The 22,575-nt window shown below is 41.5% G+C and overlaps 1 protein-coding gene across 2 annotated transcripts in view; it reads left to right on the top strand.

The window, feature by feature from the left end:
• Nucleotides 1-22,575, top strand: part of SH3KBP1 (SH3 domain containing kinase binding protein 1) — a 308,270-nt gene that overhangs the window by 196,665 nt on the left and 89,030 nt on the right. For both annotated transcript variants that reach the window (XM_087813683.1, XM_016199360.2), the window contains 2 exons: nt 7,144-7,219; nt 21,214-21,308. In XM_087813683.1, coding sequence (XP_087669809.1) covers nt 7,144-7,219; nt 21,214-21,308 — 171 coding nt within the window. The remainder of the gene's footprint in view (nt 1-7,143; nt 7,220-21,213; nt 21,309-22,575) is intronic.

Here is a 22,575-nt window from a genome sequence, read left to right on the forward strand (position 1 = left end):
TTGTGAGTTCGAAGTAAATCCTTGAATTTCTTCAGGGCTGCGGCAGTTTACATGAACAGCCATAAAGAAGCAGTACAAACAGTTCATCCTTATCTGTGGTTTCAGTTACCCGTGGTCACCTGTGGTCTAAAAATATCTGTCATTCACCCTACTTTATCTCATTACATTTGCATTATATCATCTCACGTTACTGTAAGAAGGATGAGTATAGTACAGTAAGGTATTTTCATAGAGACCACATTCATATAACTTTCATTACAGTATATTGATATAATTGTTTTATTTTATTATTAGTGGTTAATTTCCTACTGTGCCTAATTTATAAATTAAACTTTATCCTAGGTATGTATGTATAGGAAAAATACATAGTATATATAGGGTTCAGAGACTATCTGTGGTTTCAGGGAATCTTAGAATGTACCCCGTGTGGATAAGGAGAGACTATTGTATATATTCTCAGTGCTTTGAAGTAGCTATAGTAAGGGGTGATGGTGGAGAGTGATTAAAAGTTGAGTCTTATGCGAGAGCAAATAAAGCAGCTTGAATCATGGAATAGGATCCTTGTTTACAGAACTGTTAAAATAGTCCCTATGATAGTAACAAGGCTCTAGGCTAGGGTCAAAGAGGAAGGGATGAATCTGAAAGCAGGGCCTTGGTGGTAGGTTTAATATAGGAAGTTGCAGTAAAGGGGTAATCCAAGGTGAGTTCCAAGTCATGAGTCTAGGAGACAGAGAGGATGAGCCAAGAGAGTTTAGGAAGTAAAAGTAGTGATGTTCACCCAACTATTCCATAGACTACTCATTCTCTTGATGGGTTCATAGGTATCACAAAAAGTAAGAATTGTGGTCAGATAAGTGTGGAGAACACAGATAATGTTAAGGATAAAGTTAAACAGTAACTATAGGACTTCTCAGAGCCTTTAATATGCTATTGTGCATGGATTAGACCGAGTATTCTGTGTTTCCCAAATTGACCAGATTATAGGAGTAGGTGGTTTGGTGGTTGGTTTGTTGGTAGAACATCTTGGTAACACACTTTGGAAAATGATTTCAGAACAAGAGAATGGTGTGTGTGTGTGTGTGTTGGTATGTATACATATTTGGATAATAATGAACTCTCAGAGTAAGGGTCTTTGACTATAATAGATAGGAATTTGACAGAATGCGAGGGAGCAGACTAGGATGAATATTTGAAAGTCATAGGCAGAGAGAAGGCCACCAGAAACATGGCTGAGATTGGATCCTTCTTTGTGGAGACCAGTAATTAATAGGAGGTGGGGGGTGTGTACATGGGAACAAAGGAGTAAGTCGAAGGCAACAGGGATCTAGAAAGACATCTAAGACAATGTGTTATCACCAGTGACCAGGCTGGAAAGAGCTGATATATAACAGTAACAAACAGTTGGGGCTCCAAGAGTGCCTCCTGGTCTGATTTGTCAAGGAAGACATCTCCTCTCATTTACCTGTTGTGTTGGGTAAGATGTTAATGCTAGGGCAATAGGTGAATGGATGGCATCCCCAGACTCCCTGCTGCATTCAACAAACACCGACCCTTGACTTTGTGGAGATAAGAGAATAATTAACATCTAGGTACTGCTCTCTGAAGAAAAAGTGGGAAAGCAACTAAACTTCTAAGTGTAATACAGTTAACAAATGCTTCTAAAGCAGCTGTGAATCTGACGAGGTCTTTATGATTGGGCAAAAAGGCTTAATGTAACTTGAATCATCACTAACTTTTCAAGGCAACCAGGAAAATAGACATTATATGAGTGACTGAAAGTCTTAAGCACAATTTCATAATCAGAAGGTGGCTTAAATTTTTTTTCTTATACTTAAATTTAAATGTAGACTGTGAAGTATAACCTGTGGGAGATGTTGGAATTGACGTAGTGGTATATAAGGTATTTCAAAGGTAACCTCTGTCCCCAGAATGGAACTACAAATATATTTTTTCTTTTACTGGGCCATGCATTTTATTTTTTGAATTTTGAGTTGTATTTTACTCTGGCATATCTTGTGTTGTTATCAGATAGTTTAAGCTAGGCCAACCAAAGGCAAGGGAGTTGACAGTTGCTATGTAAATTTCCCAGGGAGCAGAAAAGTCTTCCATTAGAGCACACAGGGGCTCCATTGTAAGGACACTTCTTTGTGCTTGTTCTCACTGGCTATGACATGAGCTGGCTCATGAAGCTTCTGCTCTGCTCCTATGGCTCCCTACTGAGCATCAAGAAAACTTTTCCCTAATACCATCAGTTCATGAAAGGAGCATGTAAAAATTAATACAAAAAGTTTACAGTGAGTTTTAATAGCAGTTTGTGTATCTTTCTGAGATATGGTAGAAAATGAAAGCTGAAAGGTTGAGGATATGGTCATATATAAACACTGTTTTGTCCCTCCTCCCATTACTGTCTCCTGTAGCCTTTTACCTCTCTGTATCCTGTATGTGACCAGGATTTGACATAACCACGCTGAATGGTTGGGCACCCTTCAACGCACCACTCTAGAGTGGTGTTTCCAGTGATGTTCAACATTCTCCTGCCTTTTCGTCTGCTTCCCTGCTTCACATGGAACAGGCACTTAATAAATCTGCATATCAAGTATAAAATCACTCCTCTGACTTTATAGAAATAGAAAGGAAAGGAGTACCGTCAGATCCTAGTATAGTAAAAGGAATGTCTTCAAAAAGCCATCCTTCATCTCATATTTTACCAATAGTTTGAAAAGTCATCTCTTGTGTTTGGCTTTGTGTGAGCACTTAAGCAGTGTCTACATATAGTTTCTCAGAAGATCACTATCTTCTAGAATAGCTGTCTGAAAGCCAGGTCTGCCAAGAGGGGGGCCTCACCAATGCAGGGAGCTCTTGCCCGCCTTCCCTACACCTTTGTGATTCAAGTGTTGTGTGCAGTATTCTTGGAGAGGAGACTTTCAGAGATAGGAGTTAAACTTCCTTCTCCTTAGCATTGCCCTATAGTTAGAAACTTTTTTACACTCAAAGGAATTTGCATCTGAATTAGAATAAAGTCAGAGGAGTGATTTTATACTTGATATGAGCAGGATCCTGGCTCAGGCTCCAGCAGTCACAAAGAGAAACAGACATATTAGTCATTAGGGAACTGGATTCCACTGGACACAAATCTAGTGATTATCTTTCCTATGAGCATTAGTTTCTTCATTTTGGCACAGAAAAGGAAAAAAAATTACTTGCTCCACTAACTGAAATCATATGGGGTTTATCTGTCCTGATGCCGTATTACCAGATCTTGTAGAGCTAGGAGTATATATGATGCTCCTACTATACAAACAACAACAACAACAACAACAAATCCCCAAATTTTATTGAGCACTTTTGTCAAGAGAGCTAATAGGCAAGGGACTTCTGGTATTAAATATTCAAAGGAATTAATTTTTTGAATTATTGATTTTTAAAAATCAGGTTTTAAATGGAGATTAAGATGTGGTAGGAGAGACCCAAGTTGACAGCAGCCTGGCAATCACTGTGTGTTGAAGTAGATTGATAGCAATAGTCTATTTGTAGAGCTTTCAGCCTCATTCAGCCATCCACATGTACTTCCACTCCCAGACCAAACAGTGGCTTCTGAGTTGGGGGACAGGCAGACCAGAGTAGCGTGGACATAGGTACTAGGAAGCCTTTAGCCACAGTACAGAACAGAAGAGGAAACGTTTGGCTAAGCTATGAAGCAGAGCCTGAGAATCTGTTCCTTCAGACAGCATACTGTGCAAGGGACCTGTTTGCAGATCTCTCAGGAGGTGAAAGAGCTGTGTCATGAACAGTGTCACCACATCTCCTAACTGCTGCAGGGCTGGTGCTTGTCCTGGATAAGCCATCTTCCTTACAGTACCCAGGCAGGCAAGAGCTCAGAACTCTCCCAAGGAAGCCACAAGTGGAGATCCTGAATCCTTTTCCACAGCCACTGAAAACCTTACATCCTCTTTCACTGCCTGCGAGATGGATGAGAGATGCATGGATATGATTCCCTGATTTTTCTGTTCACTTCAGCTTGCAACATAGCTGACCTTCAGTTATACATGACCTATGTGCGTACTGGAGCTAGGCATTGCTTTCATGATGTATGCCCTTTAAAAGTAGGGGTCCTGCTCATTTTGTTTTGATTGACCAAAGATGTTTTCAGAGATAGGGCAAGCTAGAAGCCTGGTGGGAAAGCAGTACTTCACTGCCCCTTGTCTTTGTTCTTGTATTTAGCAGAAGAGCAGGGGATAGAGGTTTTTGAATGGGGTATTTGGAAATGTGTCAGGTGTTGGGGTGGACACAATGACAAAAGAGCACTACAGGCTGTTAATGGGCAGGAGCAGTGGTTGTTCAGTGTCCTTTAGTGTGTGAGATATTCTTCTACAATGAAGGCCAGTAAAGGGAAACACTGTAAGAGCAGCAGAGCATGACTTTCCCTGAAGGACAGTACAGTCATGGGGATCTGCCTTCTGGCCTTTGAGATAGTCTGACCCAGAGAGGCTAGATACAGTCTTCCATTGTTGGTTCAAAACCATCTTTCCGCCCTAGCTGGTTTGGCTCAGTGGTTAGAGCACTGGCCCATGGACTGAAGCGTCCTGGGTTTGATTCTGGCCAAGGGCACATACCTCGGTTGCAGGCTCAATCCCCAGCCCCGGTTGGGGTGCATGTGGGAGGCAACCAATCGATGGATCTCTCTCACATCGATGTTTCTCCCTATCTCCCTCTCTCTCCCTTCCACTCTCTGAAAAATAATGGAAAAAATATCCTTGAGTAAGGATTAAAAAAACAACAACCATCTTTCTGCCTGTTCATCCATCCGTCCATTCACCCTTTCAGTACTCCTTTTGTGAAGGGCCTCATGGCCAACTGTGCTCTCCACTTTTTTTTTTTAGATCTCGGTGGTATTGTCATATTGCCTGTTCTACTAAACTCCATTTTCTCCCTGAATTGACTCAGTAGCAATGACAAGTTCTTATTCCAGTTACAAATAAAGAAGGTAGAAAGAAGGTGGAAAGAGAGAGAGGAGAGGAAGAAGACTGAAAAAGATGTTTTATAATTTATCTAGGTCTGAGAATAGGCACCTGAGTTAATAACCAAATCCATAAAAGGTATTTGGTTAGCACTACTGGAATCCCTCCTAAATCTAGGTCGGTGGCTCTCAAACTTGAGCGTGCATTGGAATCCCCTGGAGGGTGTGTTCAGACAGAGACTGCTGGGCACCAAACCAGAGTTTCTGATTGAGAAAGCCTGGGGAAGGGCCTGGGAGTTGGCTTTACTAACAAGTTCACAGGTGATGCTGGTGTCGCTGGTTTGGGAACCATACTTCTCTGGGTCTAGAGAAAAGAGACACATCTGAATAATTCACATCTCTGGGACACCTAGAGGACCAGGCTGAGAGGGCAGGACTTGCCTTACTCTAGACTTTTAGTTATGGCCCATGAAGAAGGACAGAATTAAGGTCCAGAGCCCTTGGAAGGTGAGTGAGGTATCAGCTTCATCGTCATCCCTGTTGCTGGGATCCACACAGAGGACAGTGTGCTGCATTTCATGAGAAAAAGGAGCAGAGCCAGCTTTGCTTTCTTGTGTCTTTCTGTGCAGAAGTAAGTGGATTTAACTGGTGGCTTTCCTTGAATTGATGTCCGCTTGGACAGACTGGTAAACCAGGACATTAGAGATGATGGGCAGCATTTTGGGCTTTTTTGTTGTTGTTTTTTTACCAAATAAGGAAAAGTTATAAGAATAAACAACCTGTGAAGGCTTCTCTGACAGAAAGCATTTGTTGTAAAGCCCAAAGCATTGGCTCTCTCTCTCTCTCTCTCTTTTTTTTTTTTTTTTGGAAAGTCAGGATTGGACATAGTGTTCAGTTTTGTGTTTTACTGATTTCCTCTCTCCCCTGTCAGTAATAACTAAAGTATTGATTGTTGTTCTTTTCTTCTTGCTAATGCTTTAACAATTGTGATGCTTTATTATGGTCCCCAAAAGGGAAAAAACAGGGAAATTGATGAAGATGCTGTTGGAAGTGTGAAAAGGTGTGCGAACAACACTTCGAGAGCATCTATTTTTACTGTCATTTCCTGATTTTTCAAGATAATTCTAAGAACAGTTTTTTCATCAAATTTGACCTCATGGCCGATTAACATCAAGCTTCTTTCCTCCTTAATGTTGCCTTGAAATCACAATTTGTTATTAGTTTGAGTACTTTGCAGCAGTTGAGGGGCAGCATAATATTTTGGGTTTCATTTTTTATCTAATACAGAAAGCCCTGGGGCACTAAATAAAAATGTCACCATGTAAAATGTAAAGGCTTTCTGTCACAAATGTTTTAAAAAATTCATGAGGGACTGAGGATTTGATTTATCTTATCCTCTTTCTGTGATTTATTCATATTTAATGTTAGTTTCAACATTTGAAGCATGAATATATTTTTCAAATTAAAAACTGTGGTGAATCAGTTTTATTTGAAGAAACATTTCACTGTGCTGGGTTTTGAATTATGCAGTTCATTCCTCTTCATGCGTCGAAGGGGCAGATATGTTTGGTTTTCCCAGTGGCCAGAATTCTCACTGGGGAAAGCCTTCATTGTTGCGGAGGTTGATTCACCCAGCTCCTTGGTTTTGACAGGTGTTTCCCTGGTATCAATAGTCATTTTCCTTGGGCTAAAAGTGGATGCAGTAAGGCACAGTTGCCCTGGACACTCTGGCTTCTGCCTGTCCTTCCACTCACCTGTCTGTTTATCTGTCCTTAATTCCACTCTTCTTTCTTTTTATTCATTTCCTCTTATTACCATTCTTATTCTTACTCTCTGTAGATACATACTTTTGAGCCCTTCCTCTGGGCCAGGTGCTGTGCCTCCATAGATTTAGTGAGCTGCTCATAAAATGAAGGGAAATGTACTTATTTTCTCTGCTAAATACAATCAATCTTTTAATAAGAACTTTAAGGAAGAAAGGGAACAAAAGTACTGAATGCCCCTTTTACCTGGTTTTCCTACTTGTTTGTCACTGAGACTCAGACCAATACACAGAGCAGTGCAAAGCTTAAGTGTGCGGTTCTCAGAGCCAGTTGTGAGCATTTCATCATTATAATCTTGATTTTGTTCCTTTGCTTAATGAAGAGAATCATCTTGATAATTAGAATCATCTTTTTCTTTCTCAGACTATTGGCAAGAAGTTACCTCCAGCTACAGCAACTCCAGACTCATCAAAAACAGAAATGGACAGCAGGACGAAGAGTGAGTTTCCTTATTTATCCATTTTATATTTGAAAGCAGCTAAGGGTTTTTAAATAACTGAAATGCTTTTGGTAAAATCCTCACATAATCTTAATGGCTTTTTTAACACATCAAAAAAAAGTGCACACAAATGTGTTTCATTGGGTCACCAGTCGGATGGGCACAGTTAGATTCAGAGCTCTTGGGGGTAGGGCTGTCTCCTTTAAGAAATGTGGTTCTGTCCTACTTTGTGTATCTCACCCATGTGGAGAGCCAGGGCTTATCTATATCTACCCAGTGCGCTATGCATAGTTCCAGAGGCAGAGAGATTCTAGAGAATAGTAACTTAAGCAATTTAGGGGTTCACAGGCATTCAAGTCAGAGAGGCCTTATCTTTGAGCCTAACCACTCAGTCAACACTCCCAAACCTTGACTTCCTGCTAGCATCCTCAGCACATCTCTGCACAAATCCTTCTAGATACAAATCTTTCTTCTGTCGAGCCAGGTATGTTCTTCCTATAATTTTTCCCCACGGGTTCTAGACTCTGGGCCTATATTGATATCAGCCCATTTTCCTCCTAACAGTCCTTTACGTATTCGAGAACTGTTGTCTCTCCAGAACCTTCCCAAAGGTCAGTATTCCCAATTCTAGAGTTGCTAGATAAAATACAAGATGCCTGGTTACATTTAAATTTTAGATAAACAATGAATAATTTGGGGGTAATAAATATGTCCCATGCAATATTTGTTGTTTATCTGAAATTCAGATGTAACTGGGCATCCTGTGTTTGTATTTGCTAAATCAGGCAACTCTCCATTTCCTTAGTCATTCCTCCCATAACTGGGCATTCTGAACGTGCTGTAGTGTGTCTTTTCCCAGAAACAAGTACTTAAATTCTAGGGATTTTATTTTGTTTGTTGTTTGTTGTTTTTTCAACTTCAGATTTTCTTATGCAGATAAGGTGGACAGACTACTAATCTAGTTTGGAAAGCCAAAGATAGAGAGAAGATATCTCATACATACATAATTATGATTAATGTAAGAGCAAGTATAGATTTGTTCTTTTAATTGTAGAATAACATACGAGGAACTCCTTTTGCAGTACAAACAGGTAGTTTTGAGAGCAAATAAGGGATACTGCTTTAGACACACAAAAATGAATTTATGGGACTCGCTAAGCCAATAATGGTGGTTTAGATAAATAACTTCATGATAATATAGATGCAGATGCTAGAGCTCTGCCTTAATGTTTAAGATTCAAATGAACTTGGGAATGTGGTCCGTAGGACAGGCTATCCTACATGCCTTCCATCTGTTAATGATACAATCTGACTCTGGATAATAGTATAATGCTATAATCCAGCGGTTCTCAAACTTAAGTTTGTCCCCAATCACCTGGAGATCTGGGCCCCACCCCCCAGGTTGCTGGGCCCCACCTCCAGAATTTCTGAGTCAGTAGATCTGGGGTGGGGCCTGAAAAATTGCTTTTCTAACAAATTCCCAGGTGCTGCTGCTTCCTGGTCTAGGACCCAAGCTTCAAGAACCACTGTTCTGAGCTTACAAGTGTCCCTAAGGAGAAACTAGCCCTGCATTTACTCATGCAGGTTATAGGCTTATCACGCTAAACCTACCTTTAGGCACTGAAACCTTTTTTTGTTGTTAATCCTCACCCAAGGATATTTTTTACATTGCTTTTCAGAGAGAGTGGAAGGGGGAGAAGGGAGGGAACATGAATGTGAGAGAGACACATTGATTGGTTGCTTCCGCAGGGGCCCCAACGGGGGTTAGAGAGGGAGGGAACTGTAACCCAGATATGTGCCCTTGACTGGGAATCAAACCTGTGACCCTTCAGTGTGCAGGCCAGTGCTCTAACCACTTAGTAACATGAGCCAGGGCTAGACCTTAAAGCCTTCGAGATTCTTTAAGAGTCCTGAAATTTTTTTCTCAAGAATTGACAGTTAAACCATTTCGGAAACATTGCTATTGTTGGACAGTAGCCCATCTTTCCTTCCATTCAATTGCTCATTTTGTAGCTATGGCTATTAACAAGTTTATAGATGATCAAGGTTACTAGGAAAGTTGCTTGGATGGATGGAGTGGGCAGTAGGCAGGAAAAGGAAAAGGGGAAATGCAGCAAACCTCAAAGGTAATGGGAATGTAGTCCCTAGGACAGGCTATCCTCATGACATGTGACAACCAGTGGCCTTCACTAACTTAGCTTATGTTTGCAGAAATAATAATCTGAGAAGCAGAGAATTGTTTTGTAATGGAAAAGAGTTTTAATAGATGTGAAAGAGAACTTCCCTGTAGATTGTTCAACTCTGTCCAGAGTAAATAGGACCTTGGGTGACTTATGGGTTATTTTGGGGGGTGAGGGAGGGCTGAGCACGAGGGACCTGATTGTCACTTGTAAAGATGTCACACATTAGCCCCCGGCCGGGTAGCTCAGTTGGTTAGAGTGGTGTCCCGATGCACCAAGGTTGCAGGTTCAATCCCCGGTCAGGGCACACACATGAAGCAACTAATGAACACATAAATAAGTGAACAACAGGTTGATCTTTCCCTCTCTTTCCCCCCTCCTTTCCTCTCTATCTAAAGATCAATAAAGATGTGGCACAAAACAGGACAGCCTGCAGGGCATGCTTAAGTGACTAAACCTCAGGTCTCAAAACCTGACCGTAGGATAAGAGCATATCCTTGATACTTTATTTTCACCTTCTGTAATGTCTGTAGGCTGGACACTAATTTTTTTGGAAGGATTGGGTGGGAGAGGAAGTTGGCTGTGTTTTGGAGCAGTGCTGGCCAATAGAAATACTATGTGAGCCACATACGTGATTTTACATTTTCTAGTAGTCACATTTTAAAAAAGAAACAAGAAACTGATAAACTTAATTTAAATATAATTTATTTAACTCACTATCCCAAATGCTATCATTTCAACATGTAATGTACAAAATTATTAAATGAAATATTTTCATTCTTTTTTCATATGAGCCTTCGTAATCCATTATGTATTGTACATGTATGGCACTTCCTTCTCAACTCAGAGTAGCCACATTTCAAGTGTTCAATAGCTACGTGTGTCTAGTGGCCACCAATTGGATGGTGTAGGTTGAGACTTATTCTGGGATCTAAGATGGGCTTCCTGAGCCTGGATGTTAACACAGTTTTGAATGCTTAGCTCCTTTAAGCATGTGGGAGGGTCATAGCTCTAGGCAATGCCTTGTTCAGTCCTAGAAATATTTCTTAAGGTTGCTCACCCACCTGGCTCTCTGAAAGCCTGATGGTGGGGGGATGGGTTGTTAATGAAGAGAGGTTTTACAGAAGCTGGGTGGTGTGTTTTGGCCGAGAGCCAAAAAGCACGAATTCTAGAACCAACTCTGTTATTAGCTGTGTGGCCTTCGGCACATAATTTAAAATATATATATATCTTTATTGATCTCAGAGAGAGGAAGGGAGAGGGAGAGAGAGAGATAGAAACAGCAATGATGAGAGTCATTGATCAGCTGCCTCTTGCACATCCCCTACTGGGGATTGAGCCTGCAATCCAGGCATGTGCCCTGACTGGGAATCGAACCATGATCTCCTGGATCATAGGTCAATGCTCAACTGCTGAGCCACATTGAGCACATAATTTTATTTCTTTGTCTGTATTGTTTGTGAAGTCAGAGGGTTATACTAGCAAGAACCCCTGAGGTTTGTCCCAGAATCTTCATCCTTTGACTCAATTCCAAAAGTTTTATGATTCAGAGTGAAAGAATTGAGCAGCCATATGGGAGAGACAAAAGGAAGATGTGAACAATTTAGTAGGAACATGAGATGATGTCATTGGGCATAGGTGTAAATATTCGTATAAGAGGGCAGTAGGTCAGGAAAGAGAATTATCACTGTCAGCGAAGCCTTGAGGGATGTTTATTGGCCAATATTTTTCATGTACCCTGAGCATGAATTTCTGCAGTTTAATCTCACCCCTCACATAAACTCTGGCTTTCATTTAGAGAGTAAATTCTGGGGTAATTATTCTTCCATAATGCCATAAAGTGCGCTAGTCTGCTAAAAAGCCCTCTCCATTGGGAACATTTTGCTGCTTCTGGATTTTGATGCAACACCCATGTTCAGGTAGAAGGACACAGAGTGCTGACCGACGACTAGAAATGACCCTGAGCTTGGGAGCAGTGCGTCCAACTTCCTTCTGGTTGGAAGACAAATATATGTCAGAAATTTCCCAGCAGTACAGAGGAGAGAAGCTCCCTCCTGCACAGCTGCCTCCTTAGCATGCTAAAATACAAACTCCCGTCAGGACTAAGAGTTACGATGATTCAAAAAATGTTCATGTCAATTGGTATTTTCTGAGTGAAGTGAAACTCGGCTGATCAGGATTTATTTGAACAGCTAACATCACCTCCCCTTCCCCAATAAAGCTTTTATGATATTGAAATTCATCTGAAACACATGCTTTGGGGAACAGATTGCCATGATTTTCATAACAAGAGGAAAACTGTCTAAATATTCATAAGTGAAGTGCCCTGAGGTTCCTCCAGCTTACCACATCTGGAATTTCTTCCTTACTACAAGTGATGCAGTTTTGTGGCCTCTGTGAACTAAAACAAAAAATAGCTCAGAGAAAGGACTATTTAGCATCTTTCTGAACAAATAGTTCCGTCTTAGAGATTCAGAAGACCAATTGAGCAGGTGGGTTAGGAAAAAGATGATCCTTTTTGTTGTTGTTCTCACCCGAGGATATTTTTTCCATTGATTTTTAGAGCGGAAGAGGGGGGAGAGAGAAAGAGAAACATTGATGTGAGAGAGACACATCCATTGGTTGCCCCCTGCAGGTGCCCTGACCGGGGCCAGGGATCAAACCTACAACCCAGGTACGTGCCCTTGACCAGGAATGGAACCTGCCACCCTTCAGTGCATGGGCCAACACACTAACCACTGAGCAACACCAGCCAGGGCAAAAGCAGAATCCTTGACAGATTTTGTACAAAGGCACATCAGGCTTCTGAATAAATGATGACTGGGGGGCAAAGGCTAACCCTTCCTGCTTAACCTCCCTCACTTCATCCCTGGACACCATGTCACCTTTCTAATCACTGTGTTCATTGACTTTCTTCGTTGAGTTGTCCCCTATGATAGTGACACATGGTGCCTTGTGGCTATCACTGTTCCCTCAAGGTGGGGGCTATGGCTTCTACTTGATACCCCTACCTTATAGCCTAGAAAAGTGCCATGGACTCAGTGGGCACAGAACAAATGGTGGTTGGGCTAATGGAGAATTAGAAATTATTTACAGTTTACCAGGCTCTATATTGGACAGTGTCTTGTAAAAGCGACATAGGAACCATGGGTCTCCTTTCCAAGTTCACAGTCACCAGGAGGAAAAGGAGATATTTATTCCCATAAGACCCTCGAGCTTATTTTGGGTTTCTGAGGGATTAGTGGTGGTTATCAGTGGGCTTAACAGATCCTTTATGCTTCCAGCCCCTGCTCTAGCCCAATCAGCACAAGAGCATCATGGCAAACCAAGCTTGCCCAACAAGGTCAGGTTTATTGCCTCATTGGACCAAGAAGACTGACTATACAGGAGGACCTGTGGAGTGTCACACCACACAAAAGAAAAAAGAATAGTTATAGATTTGAAGGAGAGAGGACTGAAGTGAAATTTAAATGAAGCAGTGTTTTAATAGGCTCAAAGCAAAGCAGGGCTATGTGGAAAGGGGTCAACATTAGGCCTGGACTTCGAGGGGGATCCAGGTCTTGTTTCTTTGGAAACCACCAAGTTAAGATAGATATGCATCACTGTGTCCAGAGCCCCTTATGTGAGGCTCTGCACTTGTGTGCAGAATCGAGGCTGCTTTTGTGTGTCAAAGTGACTCAGTTCCTTCAGCCAAGTGTGGAACATTTCTTTCTTACTGATACCATATACAAAAGAAAAGTTTCTGTTACTCTGTGGTTTTAGAGGACAAACTTTCTTCAGGAATAAGCAAGCAGTAGCTCAGTTGGTTGGAGCATCACCCTGTACACCAAAAGGTGGCAGGTTCGATCCCCTGTTGGGGCACATGCAGGAGGCAACTGATGGATGTTTCTCTCACACATCGACATCTATCTCCCTCCGTACCTCCCTCTCCCTCCCTCTCTCCTTCTCCCTCTCTCCCTTCTTCCCTTCCTCTCTCTGTAAAATCAATAAACATTTTCTCGGGTGAGGATTTGAAAAAAAGAAAAGAAAGCAGTAGTCACTCAGAAAAGGGCTCTTTAGGACCCTTTCCAGCTGCAGCATGTGCTTGGGAGAAATACTATTTCTGGTTCACTTTGCAGCTGGCTGGATCTCCATTTGTTGCCCCAGCCTGACGAATGGCTGGACAGATTTTTACTTTTTCCAGCCTGAGCTAACTTTTGCTTTCTCACCACATGTTTAAATCAGAGAAAAAAGGCCTTGCCTGGGGAACTCTTTTATCCTCTTTTTCCATGACAGGTGCTTTTGCTCACTTATCTTCCCCCAAGCCTACTCATTCTAGAGCCTGGGAATTTGGACACATTGGATTTTACATGTGTTTCCTACCTAGTGTGTTAGTGCCTCCCATACTATGTAGTAAAGCCCCCAGGCTCTGTGTCTCAGGGGTCTCCCCTCTCCTTAGGAAACACCTTTCATCAAGTGTCCCCAACACAGACCTTAGTGCCTCCCATACCTGATATGTACTAAAGCCCCCAGACTGTGTCTCAGGGGTCTCCCTTCTCCCTAAGAGGCACCTCTCATCAAGTGCCCCCAACACAGACTTTGCTGTCCAGTTTCAGAGTGGGGGTGGGTCTTCTTGTTAAGGTGCCCAGCCTGCCCATGTTGCTGAAGACCTGGATTCCAAATACAGTCCTCTTGGAGGAGAAAAAGCTAGCTCTTTTGTGTTACCTGTGGATTTCCTTCCTCCCAAAGACTCAGAGCTTCTCTTCATCTGATCAGGAGAAGGTGCCAGTGAGAGGAGCTGTGATCTATTCCATACTAGAGAACAGAAAGGCTCTTGTCAGATTTCTTTCTTTTTGAAAAAAATTTTCTTCTTTTTAAAGTGAGAGAATAAAAGGTGTCATAATGCATAGTTGTGAAATAATTTGAAAGCCACATTCCCAGCAGGATCCGAGACCAGAGGTGATCTTATGATTTGGGCCACAGTCAGCTTTTTCATGAAGGAAGGCATTGACAGCATAGTAATGTGCGCATTGTGTTTAGCTTCCCTGTCTGGATTTAAGTGTAGACCAGGATTTCTCTACCTCGGAACTGTTAACATTTGGACCAGATCACTCTTTGTTGAGGGGCTGTCCTGTGTCCATCGTAGGATGTTTAGCAGCATCCCTATGCTTCATGTACTGCATGCCAATAACACTTACCACCTCCTCTTCCCCAGTGACAACCACAAATGTCTCCATACATTGTCAGTGTCCCCTAGGGAGCAAATTCGCCTCGGTTTCTAACCGCTAGTGTAAACGATAGTAAGTCCCCTAAGGGCACTGCTGCATCTCTGCTGCCAGGCACACGGTGGACACTCAGATCATGTGTATTGAACAAGTAATAAACCTGTTCATTCCGTCCCTCCCCACTAGCCCCGGATCCTCAGGCTCTGACTGAGGACTGGACTTCCCATCTAAATCTATCACACAGCACCCACCAGCCCTAGCACCACCACCACACTGGTCCATGCTCCATATCCTCACAGTTGTTTTGCTCCTTTCTAGCACTGAATCTTTGCTAATACCCATGGCTAGGATCAGTGGCTCTCACAGTGTGGTCCCTGGACAAGCAGTAGTGGCCAGCAACACCTGGGAGCTTGGTAGAGATGCAAATCCCCAGCCCTAGGGAATCAGAAACCTTTGGGGTTCTATTTTCACAAGTCCTCTACCTGGGGCTGTTGCCCACTCAGGTGTGAGAACCACTGCCCTTGACCAATTTTTCTTAAGCTTCCATGGTGAGGACAATCACAAGGGTGCTTGTGGATTCCTGCTTCCACTTCAGACCTGTTGATTGGAATTCCCAGGGAAGGGTCCGGGAAGACATAGAAAGAACAGGTGCTCTACATCATCCTTGTCATCAGGAGTGGTTGGGAACCCCAACTCCTACTCCTCTGGTCAAAGTCCTAGAACACTGTACAGAGCCCACTGCCATTTTACTCCTCTAAGAAGGGACCCTTAGTCTCTCCTTTGGGAAATGATTTCCCCATTTCTGATACTCTGATGCTTTAAGCTGAACACATTACTCTCATCCTTTTCTCACTGTTGCCTTGTCAAGAGCTCTGGGTATACATGCCTCATTTCCTCTCCTTGGTTATAATAAGCTCCTTGAGAACCAGATACTAGTCTTATTTAACTCAGTCTTTTTTCCCAGAGCATGATAGAAATCCACACCCTTAATGCAATTCCAAAATATAAAAATCGAGGAAATTAAAAGGTTTTATCACTTGGGTAATAAAACTTGTCCTGGACCAATGTGCCTCTATGTGTAGTATTTATTTATTCCACCTGGGATGACAAATCATTATTTGTTGCAGACTTTTAATATTTTTGATGGTTGGGTGCAGCCTGAGGCCCCAGCTGAGGATGTTATATATTACACGGTATGTGCAAAATATTTCCTTTCTGAATCTGAAAAATTCTGTCGCCAGGATTTTTCTTTTTTCTGGATAAGGGATTATGAATCAGTAGTGTCTCAGACAGTATCTGTCCGTTTAATGAAAGAATTTCAGATTTTGATGCTGGTGAAAGTAGACACCATTGAGCTTGATACTTTTGTTCTGGTAGCCCAGGCATGTGCCCTGATCGGGAATCAAACCTCGATCTCCTGGATCATAGGTTGATGCTTAACCACTGAGCCATGCTGGCTGGGCGTTGGTGGTTTTAATAGAACAAGTTTCTGTAATTGAAAGCCAATCATTAATTAGTACAGAGAATCTTGATCTAGAACTAGGCAAGGGGTCCTTGAACCTTCTGATATTGTACACATTTTCTCTGCACCTTTGGATATTTTTCTGGTTTTTTTCTTTTTCTAGAAAGAGAGTGATTGCTTTTTATCAGATTCTTAAAGGACTCTAAGACAAAAAAAAAAAAAAAAAAAAAAAAAAAAAAAAAAAAGCTTAAGAACTGACCTAGGTTTTCAGCCTTATGCTAATTCATTAGTATTTTTAAATCTTTCTAAAGAAAAAATAAAGACAAAATCATCTCAGTCACTGGATAAATTGTGCCTTTATTTCATGTGCACATGTGTATTCATTCCTGTTTGATCTCAGACTAATTAAACCCATCTAATTGATGAATAGCTGGAAAATGCCTGCCTCCGAAAGTTAATTTTATTCCCTTCCTCTCCATCTCTGTCTGCTACTCATTTAATATTTATATCTTCCCATGTCCAAAAGGATTTGGAATTATGTTCTTCTTTCAAGATATATCAAATACCTCCTCTTTTGTGAACTTTCTCCTGAATGTAATCTTGCCTTTCTCTGAAACACCATAACAATATTGCATCATAGTGAGTTTGTGCTTATTCATATTTGTTTTTTCTTTTGATCCTTCTTTCCCCCTTGCCTTTCTCCAGACATTAGGTTGTCACTTCCATGTGAGGGTGGGAGGAGGTAGTTGGACTGACTTGTATCTCACAGGACCAAGAACAGACAAAATATCATTTTCATGGTGGTGACTCAGTAAATTTTTGAATTAAAGAAGGGAACATCTTCATTCCATATACTCCAAAAATAAAATAATGGCCCAGCTTGGCATGGCTCAGTGGATGAGCATCGACCTAGGATCCAGGAAATTGGGGTTTGATTCCTGGTCAGGGCACATGCCTGAGTTGTGGGCTGCAGCAGATCAACGACTCTCTTATCATCGAGGTTTTTATCTCTCTCCCTCTCCCTTCCTCTCTCTGAAGTCAATAGAGATATATTTAAAAAATAATAATGGTCTCAGAGTTAATACCTTTTTTATATGTTTATTTTTGAGTATCTTAAAACCATTAGTACATCCAACCCAACATAATGTTTTCATTTTCCAGTACTGCTGAATTAGGGCCCAAATGCCTCAGCAGTAAAAACAAATTCTTATTTTCTAATATATCATAATAACTTAAAATATGAGGCTAGTGGTTGCCATATTTGGTTAGGAACATTCTGAGTTGTGGTACCTGTGACTAGTGGTGGGCAGTGTCAGAGTCCGCAGGGACTTAGGTCTAGCCCAGTATGCTCCTTGGAGCCTCCAGTTCTTCATCAGGATGTTTTGGGGGACCTGGATGGGAGATGGGTCAGCCTCACTCTCTAATTAAAGAACAGCTCTATTTTTAGTTGTTTTATATTGGAGTTTGGGAATAAGTTTAAACTTGCTAAAAGTCTTCTGCTGAAGTTAATCAAACTCCCCTCTTACCCCTCCTTGACTGGCCTCTCATTTTTCACCTGAGGACACTGAGGTCCAGAGCTACTGCATGATTCCCTCAGGTCTCGTGCTCAGATGGCCCAGCTGGGACTGAACCCAGTCTTGATTGCCTTGACTCCTGGCTCAGAATTCTCTCCTCCTACTTTGCTGTTCCTCAAATTTTCCTCCACTTTATAGGTGTCTCTAGGGGATCAAGAAACACTGAATGGGAGCTGTGTCAGGTTCTAGGGATGCAAAGAAGGGCAAGACATGCAGGAACCTGCTTCATGGAAAGTGGTGGTGGACAGTAGCCACTAACACCATTATTTCCTCCTTTTATCTAAAATTGGTCCTTTCCAGATAATTCTGTGTCTAATGCCTCACAGTATTCTAAAACTGGGTTAGGGTGATGGTCATACAACTGTATAAATTTATTAAAACTCTTCAAACTCTACAATTAGAATGGGTGAATTTTATGTCATTAAAGCTGTTTTTTAAAGACACGGGGACACCTACCCTCCTTAGCTTATAGGGAAATTGTGGACATAAGATAAAATGGCCCCGTGAAACATTTTAAAGGCATGCTAGTTCCTTTTTGTAAATGTTTTCTCACAATGTTGGTTACAGGTCAATTCCATAGTCATTTGTTGACCTCCTACCATAGGCCTGGTCCTGAGGTAGCAAGGAAAGAGTTGGGGGCAAAGGGAATGAATGACAAAGATTCATAGGAAGGGGCTTTTGGGAGAGGCAGATTAGAGTCAAGTGTCTTGGAAGAGGTAACTGGAAGTGTTCTCTTTCTTATACCGAGTTCCTTCATGTCAGGGTATCTTCTGCTTTGAATGATAAATATCGAGCTGACCACAAAGTGGTGGTAAGCAATAGAGTTTTATTAAGTTGGGTAACAGGATCCAGGGACAGGCCTTCTGAAGTTGGTTAATTCGACAGACATTTCAACAGTGTCAGGTCTCAGGGTCACCTCCCGAGTATGATTTTCTTGGCTTTCCTTTCATGGTTGAAATATGACTGCCCCAGTGCCAAATATTGTGCTGTTTTTCAACAAGGATGAAACAATTTTGAAAGCAGAAAGACAGGGACGACTATTTTCCTCAAGCCTCTCTCTCTTTTTCACTCAGCAAAATCTAACAGCTTTTCCCACCCCTCCCCCCAAGCAGATTTCCTCTCACATCTCATTGGCTGGAAGTAGATCACAAGCTCACCCCAAAGGCAATCACTTTCAAAAGGGAGTGAGATTAATATTATTTGCCTAGATGTACTGTATTCATCCCTAGGACTATGTTAGGGGTCCCTATTTCTGAATATAATGCTTGGACACATTAGGGTCCTGTGAACTGGGAAGGGGATGGGGAATGGCTGTTGGGAAGTTAACTAACAATGTCTACCACATTTAGTTAACTGTTTTTTGTGAAAAGGAATAAGCTAGAAGGAATTTATATGCATATATGTACAACCCAAGGACACAGACAATGGTGGGGAGAGGGACTGGGGAGGGTGATAGGACGGGGTGGAACTGGGTCATTGGGGACAAAAAGGGACATCTGTAATATTTTAAACAAAAATAAAATTTTAAAAATTTAAAAATAAAAAATAATAAAATAAAATATTTGACCACATTAAAAAAAAAGAAAAGGAATAGAAACACGACTTGTTCCTTTTCTTTGTTGGCCATGGGTGTCTTATCGTCTTTGTAAAATGTCTCCAGGATTTCAATCCAATGAATTATCCTTAAAGCTGGATTCTGCAGGACAGTTCTTCAATAATACTGTATTTTTTTCAGTGTTGTAAGTTTTGAGGTTGAGTAGTCATATTTCTCAAGATAGTCAATAGGAAAATTGGCAAGGAGCTGTCGTTATCCAATTTGAAGATGCTTAACTTTTCCCCTCCCTTTAGAACGTTTGGCGGATTCAGAGTTTGGGAGGTTTGCTATTACTAATTAAAAAGAGATGGAATGTTGGTAACTATGTGTACCTCAGAATCTTAAGACAAATTGGTATTGATGGTATTTAGAAGCAGTGACCCTCAGCACAGTTAATGAGCAAAAGGCTTCAGGGGCCCAGAGTACCTAAGATGGCAGTTTTCCAACAGTAGGATAAGCGAGGTAACTGATATCTTGGAGCCACTAGACAGAAAGCAAAAGCATCTACATAGGAACAAAGTGAGTCCTTCTCTTACTCTTTCCTCCCCTTCTCTTGTCTCTATCTTATGTAGACCAACCCTAGACCACAATGTATCTGTATTACAGGTTTTTTATTGCTTTTATTTTATATATCACTCTTTGATGAGACATTAACCATAATAAAAAACACGTTTCAGTGATATAAATTGTAGTGTGGACAATATAATTGATACGTATATTGCTCTAGGTTATGATCTGTCTGCAAGAACTTGTCTCATTTTGGGGAAATATCTAAAGCCATTTAAAGTCATTAGTACTGTTGACTTTGATGCAAAATAATAAATGCCTGTCCCAGTAGACACAAATTCTCTTGAATTTTTCTTTCTACCTTCTGTTCTGAGTCATCAAATCCCAGTTTTCTAAGTCTTAATTTCTCAAACACCTTATGAATGTGTTTAGTCTTTTAAACTGGTGCTTTTGTGTAAATAGGGAATTCACATCAGATAGACTTTCAAAGGCATAGAACTCAGGACATATTTGAACTGATTTTGAGTGGCCTTTATGTCTCCTTCTTTGGCAAGGGCTGCTGTGTATCCTCACTAATGGACAGCCCCATCTATAAACAGGCAGGTTCCCACAGAGAGGCCATGGCATGTGTGTGTGTGTGAAGAACATTTGGTCAGTATTTGTTGGCTATTTGTGGTTGACACATGTTTACATATAAATATGTCAACCTCAGTCTCTTAAGATATACCATAATGAGTCTTTTTCATTGTTTTGAGTACCATGTCAGCTTTGTAATACATACAAATACCCTGTTTCTAATTTAGCGATGTTTGGAAGGAGGTAGTGAGGGCAAAATTTAAGCTTTTTGCTCTTTGTAGATATGTCTGCTTATACATGCACCCAAAGAATATATAAATTAAAGAGTATATAAAATATACACATCACCTGGCAGGGAGTGGCTCAGTGGTTGAGCGTCGACCTAGGATCCAGGCGATCGGGGTTTAATTCCCCGTCAGGGCACATGTCCAGGTTTCGGGCTCGATCTCCAGTCGGGGATGTGCAAGAAGCAGCCGATCAATGACTCTCTCATCATTGATGCTTCTCTCTCTCTCTCTCTCTCCCCCCCTTTCCTCTTTCTGAAATCAATAAAGATATATTTTAAAAGTAAAAATAAAAATAATAAAATATACACATCTATTTTCCTGAGACCAAGGACACATTGTTGCTCTTTTGCTTGAGATAAGCAATGCAGTCAATGGCATTTCATTACATCATGTAATTTATAAGGGAAAAAATGAAGAGAATAAATATTCATGAGCCCAAAATGAGCAATCTTCAGTAGTTTTCTGAGGGTGACCCTTTCTTTATTCAGTGGTTATATCCCATTTCGTAAGTGTGCTTTTCCCTGAAGTTAATGTGATGGAGAATATCTTCTCCTGGGCCAGCTCATTAGATAAAGAATTTTAAAGGTTGTGTTTTCTTTTCATCTTTCAGCCAAGGATTACTGCAAAGTAATATTTCCATATGAGGCGCAGAATGATGATGAATTGACAATCAAAGAAGGAGATATAGTCACTCTCATCAATAAGGTAAACAAAGGTTCCCTTCTGCCTTCTAAACTGTGAACTGTTTTGAGGTGTTGACTGGATAGGACAAGCTTTGTTTTAGTCCTTGAAACTCTAGGTTTTCATGGTCCTGAATTCCTCAAAAAGATTCTTGCATCTTTTCTCTTGATCAGGCAAAGCCCAGTGTATTCAGGTGAATGAATGAACTTAAAAATCAACTAGATTCTGTTTGCCTTGGAGCCAGCTGTAGATTTGCATGGCTCAGCAGAAAACATCTGCCCCACAAAGGTTAACTCAGAGGTGACCTGCATGGCTGGAGAACCCAGACTGCATAGCCGCCCTGGCTGCGAAACTCTGGGTCATGATATATCCAAGGAGAGGATTTCAAAAAACAGGTCATGCCTCACAGGCAGAAAATACTTATAGAATGTTTACTGTTTAGATCAAAGACAGGTAGCATGCCTGAGAGTATTTTGCTTGTCTCGTTTGGGCTAAGAAGGTTGAATGATTTTATTATCATTATGGGCAGAGTCTTGTAAACACAAAGAGAGCTATAAAATCTGTGAAGTGACGCAGCTTGACAGGGCCTGGACCACATATTGTTTATACTTTCATGCAATGGTACTCACCAAGTAGATGGTTGAAAGATAAATTATTTAAGCAATTCTTAGAATATATGGCCTTTTCTCTGAGGTACAGGAATTTTATGACGGTCAATTACAATGAAAAATGGAACCGTCTTTAAGATATGTGGGTGGTCTTACTCTTATATCCAGGTGAGTGGCAGTGGCAGGGAACACATAATTCCCTTAGCACAGGCATCATGGCAGCCTGTGCTCATGCAGGGCTGGAAAGCACTGGCTGGAGGGTGTAGACAGAGGGTAGAGAGAACAAGGGTCTAGCATGGGAGGTAAGCCCTGGGTCCCACTGCCTCTGGCCATTACTGAGAGGGAGTGGACCATGGTGTTTCCTGTCCCCCCCATTTCCTACCCCCAAGTGTGTCCAAAAAGTGATGTTTGATTTACCTTTATAATCAAGGAAGTTACCTTTGAGAAATGGCTGTAGAGGTTGTGTGTTTTAAGAGCCTGAGCCAGGCCTTGGCTGGGTTGCTCAGTTGGCTGGAGCTTTGTCCAGTACACCAAAAGGTTGCGGGTTTGATTCCCGGTTGGGGCACATATAGCAGGCAACTGATCAATGTTTCTCTTTCGCTTTCCCTCTCCTTCTCCCCCTTCCCCCTCCCCCCTCTCTTCCTGTCTCCCTTCCTCCCTCTCTTAAGTCAATAAAAACATAT

The sequence above is a fragment of the Miniopterus natalensis genome, chromosome X (genome assembly GCF_054644295.1).
Source record: "Miniopterus natalensis isolate mMinNat1 chromosome X, mMinNat1.hap1, whole genome shotgun sequence".
Classification (NCBI taxonomy): Eukaryota; Metazoa; Chordata; class Mammalia; order Chiroptera; family Miniopteridae; genus Miniopterus; species Miniopterus natalensis.